General features: G+C 37.8%; 1 protein-coding gene across 2 annotated transcripts in view; it reads left to right on the top strand.

Annotated features, from left to right (window-relative positions):
• LOC137997968 (nuclear pore complex protein DDB_G0274915-like) overlaps positions 1-10,000 on the top strand; it is an 18,807-nt gene that overhangs the window by 1,197 nt on the left and 7,610 nt on the right. Inside the window, exons 2-6 of one of the 2 annotated variants that reach the window (XM_068844317.1) lie at positions 1-15; positions 1,813-1,968; positions 3,697-3,940; positions 5,071-5,153; positions 5,375-5,660. The exon at positions 1-15 is cut by the window's left edge and continues 192 nt beyond it. In XM_068844317.1, the coding sequence (XP_068700418.1) occupies positions 1-15; positions 1,813-1,968; positions 3,697-3,940; positions 5,071-5,153; positions 5,375-5,660 (784 nt within the window). The remainder of the gene's footprint in view (positions 16-1,812; positions 1,969-3,696; positions 3,941-5,070; positions 5,154-5,374; positions 5,661-10,000) is intronic. The other variant, XM_068844318.1, reaches the window with a different exon arrangement.

Here is a 10,000-nt window from a genome sequence, read left to right as displayed (position 1 = left end):
CAGAACCTTCAATCTGTAAGTTTTCTTGATGAATATGATTCTCTTTTTTTGCCTTTATCTGTTATGCAGACTGTGATTGACCAATTTAGAGGGATCGGTAGTCTTTGTTGTGTGCTTTCCCGTGTGATTTGATGACCAAAAGCTAAAATATTTTTCTTCATATTCTTGAGTTGTACTGTACTGTTTGATGTACGTAAATTCTTGGTTTGCAAATCTGCCTTCGTTTTAACAAATATACTTTACATACATTGTACTATTTAAAGAAAAGTTCTCAAAAATAACTGTCCGGTGAATTCTATTTGATGTATATGTACATTTTAAACTTTAAACTTTAAACTTTATTGAATTTGTTGCACGTACAAAATAACATCAGCAACTGGAGAAGAAAACTGTCAGGACGATGTCCCAATTGATATTCAACCCCAATAAATATTGACAAAATAGTAATAATAATTATAATCGTAAAAGTATAGTAATAAAAATAGTAATCAGTGTTCAATCTAGAAATTATGGAAAGTGGGTCAAATGTCCCACGTGACATTTTAAATTGGGTCATTTCAAAAATGGTCTGGGTCAAATTATTATGATAATAATAAAATTCGAAAAACTGGCAATGTCCCTATTATGCTATACACTACCAGTTTTTTTTTACAAAGTTTTAGCATTTTACTTGTTGAGGCTGTCGGCTCGACTGGAAGTTCTGCAACTTCTGCGGGTTGACTCGCTGTTGTACTAATTTCTCGACTTTCGTCATTTGTCTCCTCCAGTTCACCTTGATCTTCACTTTCCGTTGCCACTCTCTTTGGCGTAAAAAAAGACTTAACTTTTGCTGGCATTTCATGAAACTAAAATTAACGAAGACACAAGAACACACCCTGAACGAAGCGTGAATCGATCGTCGTAGTAGCGTCCAGTCTCTCTCGGAATTGGAACGCCTGACACAAAAAGTACTCGTACAAACGTAGTCTGAAACACCAGTCATTTCGCGATTTCTCGCATTCATATAAGGCTAGTAAGCACACATATTTGTTTTTAAATTTACTTTTATTATTGCCTGCTGCTTTGGTTTGTTTCTTTTTTTTGCGTCAGTATGACCCCTCGATCATTTCATTTTGCGTCAGAATAGAATATTCTGCGTAAATGACGCAAAAACGCGGCCTAGATTGAACACTGAGTAATAATTATCATATGATATTATTTACAATCAAGTTAATTTAAAAAATAGCTTCATTAACTTACACCCTCACGACTTGGAAGCGCTCTCTTTCAATCAACATTTACTCATCCATTTACAATAGACTACAAAGGGCCTCCTCATACTATTTTGGAGTACTAGCACTTTAACCTCCCACTTTGGAGTTAATGGCCTTTGAACTGTTGGGCCAGCTCCAGTGGCTTATTGACCGTGTCCAAACAGAGGAAAAGGTCTTGCCATTTTTTATTTACCACAATTGGTTGTAATCTCACAATTTGATTGGCTAAATTGCCATTGTCAATAAGAGTCTAGACAAGGCTGCTCGTGTCATGCTCGCGTCAATGTGTCATGCAATTGTAATAGCCAATCAGGAATGCTCATTTTGGGAAATCAACCAATCAGATTGCAAAAAAGTTATAGACAACACTTGCTCTTTCTTTGTGTCATGATCTTGGCCATGCTCTGAAATATACATTTTGCCAATAGGAGTACATGTACAGAACTGAACCACATTTGTTAAATAATTTTGTTAAATTGTCAGTACAAACACAGAACTTGTGATAAATCACACTCACAACTTCTGCAGGGATAAACTGACTTTGTGTTGTGATGTTCAGATCCAACAGCCCTTTGAAAAGAAAAACACCAGACCAGATAAATCCATGCAGCCGAGCCTCAGTCATGTCTGCGCTCAAGGAAAGCAGAAAAAGGGCGCGTTTTGCTGTTGACGATGAAGATGATGATTCAGATCTTGTCCTTAGACCATCAAAGAGGTGAATTCTTCGAATGAAAGTTCTCTCCACACGTTGTTTTCTTTATTTTGATAAAAATGACGTGTAAGGGGAATGTAGCAAAATGATAAAGACTGGCAAAGTACATTCTCTTTCTATAATGGTTGTTCCACAGCCTTTAACCTTAACCGTAAACCTGAGTTTGTTGGTTTTCTACTCTTCTCCAAGAGGTTTTTCCCTCTCCTCAAAAACAACATTTGATTTGATTTAGGTTAATTTGCTGATTTCAATTTACAGTGTCCTATCCCATTAACATCTAGGAGTGAGACTGACTTTAATCTGTCTAATGCCAGATGATTTTAGTTGTCAAATCGTCAATAGGGTTGGTTCAGGAGTCACTGGGTTAATGAATGTTTCAGAGAATGTCTTCAGTTGACATCAATTACTTTGCTCAGCTTGCTGAAACCATGATGATATTACAGAATATCAGCAACAGTAATTCTCAGGACCATGCTCATTAAATTATTAAGAACAGTGCCTACTGATTCAAAGGTATTTTTGCCCCAGTTTATGATTATGCAGGAAATGTAGATCTTAACAATTGTTCATGCATGAAATGCAAAAAGAGAATTGGGGGTAACCACACATTTTTCAAAGGTAACTGATAAATAATATTTGTAAAACGCTTTAAAATACAAAGCCATGGATGGCTTTCTTTCTCAAATTGAAGCTTGATAATTATTATGTGTCAAAAAATGCATGGTTACCCCCAATTTTCTTTTTGGATGCCAAGAGTACATGTACCTACTAAGATTAAGATCTACTTTCTCCGGATACTTTTAAACTGTGCAAAAATATCACTGTATCACTGTAAGCATCACCTACATGTATAGGAAACCCAAATATCTCAAGATGCTCGGAACGTTTGCACAATAACAATAGTAGGCACCGTCCTTATGGCATTATCAAATTGTGAAAACAACTATGGGGTTAAAACCTGTACAATCACATTATATACACTGCAGGGGCTCATGGCAGCTCACAGCAGCAATGAGAGCACTTACCTTCCACAAAGGTGTTCCTGGTTTGATTTTTGCACTCAGCTTCATTGGTGCAGGGTTTTCGACAGTTTTGTAAAGTAGCGGACGTATTTCTGAAAGCACCGGCCATGACATTTTTTGGCATTGCAAGGCGCTGAGCGCCGAAGGCACGAGCTACCAATGGGTGTATGGGGTATGGGGGGGGGAGGGGGGGGGGGCAATTGGCAAAATACAACACTCAGCATTCCGACCTCAAACAAAAACCCTTTTGGTGTATAGGATTTTTCTGAGCTCTGAGGGCTTTTTTTCTTGGTTCTCAGTTTTTCTAAGCCACATTTTCAGATCCTTTAATTTGATTTAATTCATATCTTTGAATTACCTGTAATAGAGCACTTTTGTTTGGCTGTAATAAGGTTAAATCATCATCATCATCATATGGACTTGTACCCTTAATGATGACATGGCTTGGGTGCCAAGAGGCATTTTTAAGTTCATTCATGTTTTTTTTTTTTGCACCATGTACAGGATAGGAAAAAAAACAATGCGACAGTCACAGTAGAATTATTTGAAGAAAAATTATGTAAGAGGTTAAGTATTTTTACTGTGCACAGAGAATTGTGCGTAGTCGTTAAAGTAGCTAAATCTCCGCATTGGCCACTCAGTAAAGTACATGTAGATGGTATTTTGTGGTCATTATGGTTAATTTTACTGTAATTTGGTTGTTTTAAAGGAGGAGTTGTAAGTACATGGACACTGTGAAAGACAATGTGACCCTCAATGTGCCTCTGCCATTTAACAGACCTTTCTTTGGAAACCTAAAGAGACCAGGCATCCATGGCAGTGATGGAATGTCCACAGACAAGGCGACAAGCAAGAGAAGCAAATCTGAAGATGTCATTACGTTATCAGAGACTGAGATGGTTAAGACACACCCTGAGTCTGCACTTGTTCTGCAGAAGAGAAAAGAAGTTTATGTGAGGGAACCATAAAAATTCTTTATCTTAATTTTGAATAACTTACAATGTAGTACTGGAGCATTTTACTTTTGTGTGATATTTATGTGGTACATGTAATTATCATGCAGTTCTACAGTAAAATTAATTTAATTCCAAGGTGCACATCTTTTCCTCTTCTACATTTGTACTTTGAAGGAATCACAAAGAAAATTCTTTGGTACACTTTAACTTCGTATGCATTTACATGTTGTACTACAAAATATTAACCTCAACACGTGTAGACAGCTCTACTTTGCTTGTGCCTCATAAAAATCTGGGTATTACAAATTAGTCATTAATACACAATCCCATTATAGCAAACGGTTTGAACCTAAGATCCTCCATCTGAGAGTCAAGATGACTTTGAGGATAATTTGCTCTCATGTTGTCAAAATGTTACTCCATGCCACTACCGCTGATCGGTTTGCTCAGTTGGCTGAGTGTTGGACTACCATGCAGGTCGTCACTGATTTCAACTCTGGCTGGACCAATACTCGGGGTCTTTAATAACTGAGGAGAAAGTGCTGTACTACCTTTGTAGTAACATCCGCAAATGGCTGAGACTTTAAGACTCCTTGGATAAAGACTACATGTATAAACTGTAGGCACCATCTCACAGCCCTTGTTCATTATAAACTCGTAAACTGGTGTTAAAAGGTGTTAAAGGTCCCATGCACTGTTGAAAAAGTGCAGAGCACGGAGTTCAGGGTGTTGTGGTCTGTTCTGATTGTCAGAGGGCCACAAGCTTTTTTGCCTTACGCTATTGAGTGCAACTCTTGTAAAATGTTTAAAGACTTCACTATTGTCTTTATTTACAAACAAGACCACGGTAGCCCACAGTTAGCATAGCAAACCCATCTTCACCTTTGTAAAAATGTTGGCCTTGTGCTATGGGATTAGTATTTTTAAGGAGGCCTTGAAGGTCAGGATTCATGTTTTGGAAAGAAATGAATGTAGCAGATTTGAAGAAAATTAATGTATAAATATTATGTTCACGTACATGTAGTATTCATTTAGATTATTGTCCTTGTCATATATGTGTGTCATCCTTTTACATGAAAGAAAATTGTGTGCTTAGGATTCTTTTACTCCACTCTTATTTTCTCCAGGATACTAGCCTGGAAGACTCTGAAGAAAATATATCAAAAAGGGCAAAAATATCGTCGTTGTCAGTGGATCCCAAGGAGAAGAGGTGACCGAATGCACATAATTATGAAGCTCATGGTTTGTAAGCATGCCATTCCAAGCAATAATTATAGTAGCTTGTCAACTCACAATATAGTCACTTCATATCAAGTGCTAAAACCTCTATTCTTTAAAGAATAGATTGAGTGGTTAGCTGTCATTAGAGGGGATTCTGCTGTTGGCCTTCTAATAATTATTCTAACTGGTCAATGTTTTTTCCTCCTTCAGCCCTACAGATTTTGAAAAAGAACAAGTTGCCACCATTGTGACTGATTCTGCAGTAAGCAATGAACCTGAATCTGATTCAGATCATAACACAGACCAAGAGAGAAATGAAAGCAAGTACAAGGAATCTTCAGTCACAAATCACTCCTCTTCAGATTGTGAAGATGACAAATCATCTTCCCAGGGATCCCAACAAAACAACACGGGAGAGAACTTGGTTGATGAAAAAGACAAATGCATCAACAGTCAGTCCAATCAGAGCAGGGACTCTGCTGCCTTGAACAAAACGGTATTGTAAGAATGTCTATCTGAAGAGGTTTTTTTTTTTCCATAGACCTGATATATTGTGACATTTTAGAGTATGTTTATGTGGATATATTCTACCATAATGTACATGTACATCACAACATTGTGTGATAGACTTGTGAACACGATGACATTGCCTCCTGCCCTTATAGCCATTGAAATTATTAGCAATGGATTGAGTTTGCTATTTTTTGTAAAAAAGGGTTATAGTAATTCATTGTGGCAAAGTGCAAAATCAGTAGTTGTGTATTCTTGTTTGCTCAACAATGTGGTCACTTGCAGTCTTGTTGTGAGATTTTAACTGCATGCTGCTATCAGGCAGTAAGGTTGACAAGTCGTGAATTAGGCTTATTGGTGTTGTTTTCTTTTCTCTAAGGGTTTTTTTGGAAATTTCATCTGCCTTCCCCACCCCACCCCCCCCCCCCCACCCCCCAATTGATTTACCAGTATTATGATTGACTGTAATTTATATCACACACCCTGCCAGTGGAGCCTCCTTTTATCTTTTTCTTTACTGAGGAGGAGAAAAGGAGGCTCTGCCTGAATTGTGTCAACTCTTTGAAGCTGCTGCAGCCTGAACTTGTGGACTAGTCAATCTTATTTTCTCTTGTTAAACTGGTTTTTCAAGTGCGAGCATCCGTTTAGTGATAACAACCGCTAGTAATAAATGAGCCGGCCAAGATGGCAGCGAGATCTGGCCTACCGGTATTAGGCTTAGGTTCGAGACTATCGTGGCAACATGCAGTGCATACTCAATAAAGATCTTACTTAATTCGTGCAGAGTGTTTCACAAGAACGCCAAAGAAAGGCTCTGCTAGCAGGGTGTTCATTTTTTACCCGCTTCAAAAAAAGAGCACTTAACCTTGTGATGCTACCTCAAGTTATTATATTATTATTAGTGGATCCTCACAAAGGCTTGATATACATGTAAACAAGTTTCTTAAGACAGGACATGCAGTTCGTTGATCCTTTTGCAATGAGGTTAGAAATTCATGGTATATTATCATTTAGAGATACTGTACCTGTAGCGATTTTTTTTCATCTCATGGTTAGAGATCTTGACTAGTGGTCCAAGTGAGCCTGTTTGAAACCTTAACCCTTTCACCCCTGAGGCACCAGTCCCTAGGACAGCCCCCTTCCCCCCAACACACACACACACACGCTCTTGAGTGCATCGTGGGTAATCAGGGCAAGATGGAGGAAGGAAGGAAGTTCAAAACGATGAAAAGTATTCATGACATGCAATTTTGGGTATGGGCGCTCAAAGGTGTGGCAGAATAAATTTGGAGGGAATGGCTGTTGTAGAAAATTATTTTATTAAAAAGAGTTTCTGCCATACATTTCCTGTAATTTCAAAGGCACAAATTAGAGAATGTATGGAGACAAAAAAAGCAATATTTAGGAATTCCAAAGAACGGATACCAAGTCTAGTTCACCTCAGTTGTGAACATGAACTTACAATGTATTTGTTTGGTTTATCAAGGCGAAAGTCTATAAAGTAGAGTCACGTACAATATATTTTGCTTTGAATTTCCATACAAACCTTTGAATTTCCCGCCTTGTCACCTGATTACCCATGATGCAATCAAAAGCGTGAACTCTTCTATGGGTTAATGGAGGGACAAATCAGAGGTCTCATTAGAAGCCGGCAACCAGATAATTCGGCTAGCTACTCCCAAGTTATCGAGAATCTTAAAGTACACGATTCTTACCGTTTCTTTTCGATCCATTTTAATTTATTTTAATTCAATAAAACAACTAGAATATCAAGAAACCTTTTGCTGTATGTTCTGCTCTTTTTTGGACGTTGGATATTTTTATGAATTCCTAGTTATTTGCACTTGCATTTACCACTCGCCAACGCGATCTTTGCAGTCTGCCATGTTGTATGAATAGAGGAGACAGACTGGTGCCAAATGTTGCCTCGATCATCTTTGAACGTTCCTATCACAAACCGGAAGTTTAGTAACCGGATATTGCGAAGTCATGTTTATCCTGCGAGGGATTTCCTTCGCATTAGGGCCGTTTATAGGAGAGAAAATAAGCCGCGGCTTACATAAGACGCGAACACCCCGTATAAATGGTACCAAATCTACGTTCACGGCTTTCACGGCTTTCTCAAGCCGCGGCTTATCCTGGCCTGGGAGTTTATACTCGTATAAAAAGTTCCTTTCACGTATTATGTACGCCGCGGCTTATTTTCTCTCGTATAAACGGCCCTGTTATGCCCATGTGCTCGATCTTTTCGAAGTGCATGTTTGTCATCGTAAGCGTATCCAGAGTCTTTGTCTGAAGGTACATTACCAGATTCACTACGTCATTCCGGTTTTCCACGTGTTGTTTATTAAAGATGGAAGACACAACTACAAATCGCGCACCTGGAGGCGATATTTTGTCGTATTTCGACAAGAGATCGAGAGTGGAAAAAATGGTCCTCTAACTTGGCCATGTGCAGCTTCGTGTTACTAAATATTTGTGACTGATGTGTTTTTTTGATATGTTATTTTTTTACAATCACCAAAATACACTTTACAGATGTACAGATCAAAACGCTAGACTTGACTAACAGATAGTTAACAACACCGACATATGTCACTCGAGAAACCTGTGCCATTTTTTACAAAAGCAGTTTGGGTATTTGTCATGACCGAAATATATTTTTCCACTCTTAATTTTTCCCAAACAAAATTAACATAGTCTGCAAATTGAAACTTTTTATTTTCCTCAAGCGCATTGCTATAAAGAAAGAACTTCGCGATAAGGATCAAGTGGTTGAGAGTTGAAGAAGACGACCACCCGTTCAGCACACCATATACAATTTCTTTTTCGGAAAGGGCGGATATTTTTTCCGAATGGAGAGAGTTTCACCAATTGATGAATTCGCGCCAAAACCATCTGGCGATCACACATTAGGCCTTTTGCAACTAATGATCACATGGTACAAAATTCGCCATGCTGGAGGGCAAGCTCATTATTATTCCCCCACTGGGACATTAAAACAAAGGCAAGCCAAGCTTGACTGGTTCAGTTCTCTTTGTTTTAATGTCCCAGTGGGGAAATAATAATGAGCTTGCCCTCCAGCATGGCGAATTTTGTACCATGTGATTGTTAGTTGCAAAAGGCCTATAGATGCAGTGTAGTTTGCTCAGTACTGGTGCAATAAGGACAATATAGATTTGTGGTTTTTTTTTCATTGTATATAACATGTTGTTTGTATAAAGAATGTTATGGATTATTTTATATTGAAACATAGATAACTTTATTTCTTTTGTTATCTGAAAGGGAAGAGAATAAATGCTTTTTTGTTCTTGTGAATCGAAGCAGAGTTCATTTAGTCGTTTTATTGCAATGGGAAGTGGATACTGTTGTCGGTATCTCAGTATGTTATGAACAGATTTACATGTAACTGATTAGAGTGTACACGTAAGTTTGTTTTAAAATTATCGTAATTTGTTTACCTTCGGAAAGACGACATTGATCTTCTTTTTTCAGGCTCACCTTCCAGTATTGCAGGAAGTTACATTTTTAATGTAATTCAACATTAAAATGTTGAATTTTTTGAAGAAGTATTTAAATGAAATTAAACCGTTTTTCCCTATTTACCAAGTCGGCAAGTGTTTTAATTACGTTTTGACTCCAAGTTCGGAGAACAAACGGACGCATTGTCTATTTTAATAAACCGATTAGTCCATATTTTCTGGTTTATAATCTCTCCTTTTTCTTTTGGGGTGTCACTGTTAAACTCTTGCCAGTAGAGGATTACCTTAGGATAAAATGTAGGTAAGTGGTGGCTTAAACATAAGGAGTTTTATGTCATAGTTACATTTACAGAGAAAATTTCCACCTACACTGGACAATAAGGATAGTGGAATATGCCTCCACGGGCTATTGTTTTCCGAACAAAGACGTTTCACCCAGGTTATTTTTAACGCTTTTTCAAACATCGAAAAGTCAATCATGTTAAGCCTACCTTCATCTTTCTTTCTTATAATGGTCGTTCTTTTGATTTTCGGGTTTTTGTGTTTCCATATATAGCTATAAATTATCTCATTTACTTGGGATATGAGTTCTTTCGGAGTGTCCAAGACACTGCAGATAAAACTAATTTGAGAAATTGTTAACGTTTCTACAATATTGATCCTAGCTTCCATGTAATGATATATCTCTAGAGGACCACAGGCGCGGATCCAGGATTTTGAAATGGGGGGTGAATTTTTGTAATAATGTAATAAAACTAAAGCCTGGTTGAGGTGTTTGAGGGATAAGAAAAAAAAAAAAGAAAGAAGGGGAGCTCAGAAAAAAAGGTGGGGGGGGGGGGGTGAA

This window comes from Montipora foliosa, chromosome 3, assembly GCF_036669935.1.
Source record: "Montipora foliosa isolate CH-2021 chromosome 3, ASM3666993v2, whole genome shotgun sequence".
Lineage (NCBI taxonomy): Eukaryota > Metazoa > Cnidaria > Anthozoa > Scleractinia > Acroporidae > Montipora > Montipora foliosa.
The sequence above is the reverse complement of the archived record's forward strand: the minus strand, read 5'-3'. Positions and strand labels throughout refer to the sequence as shown.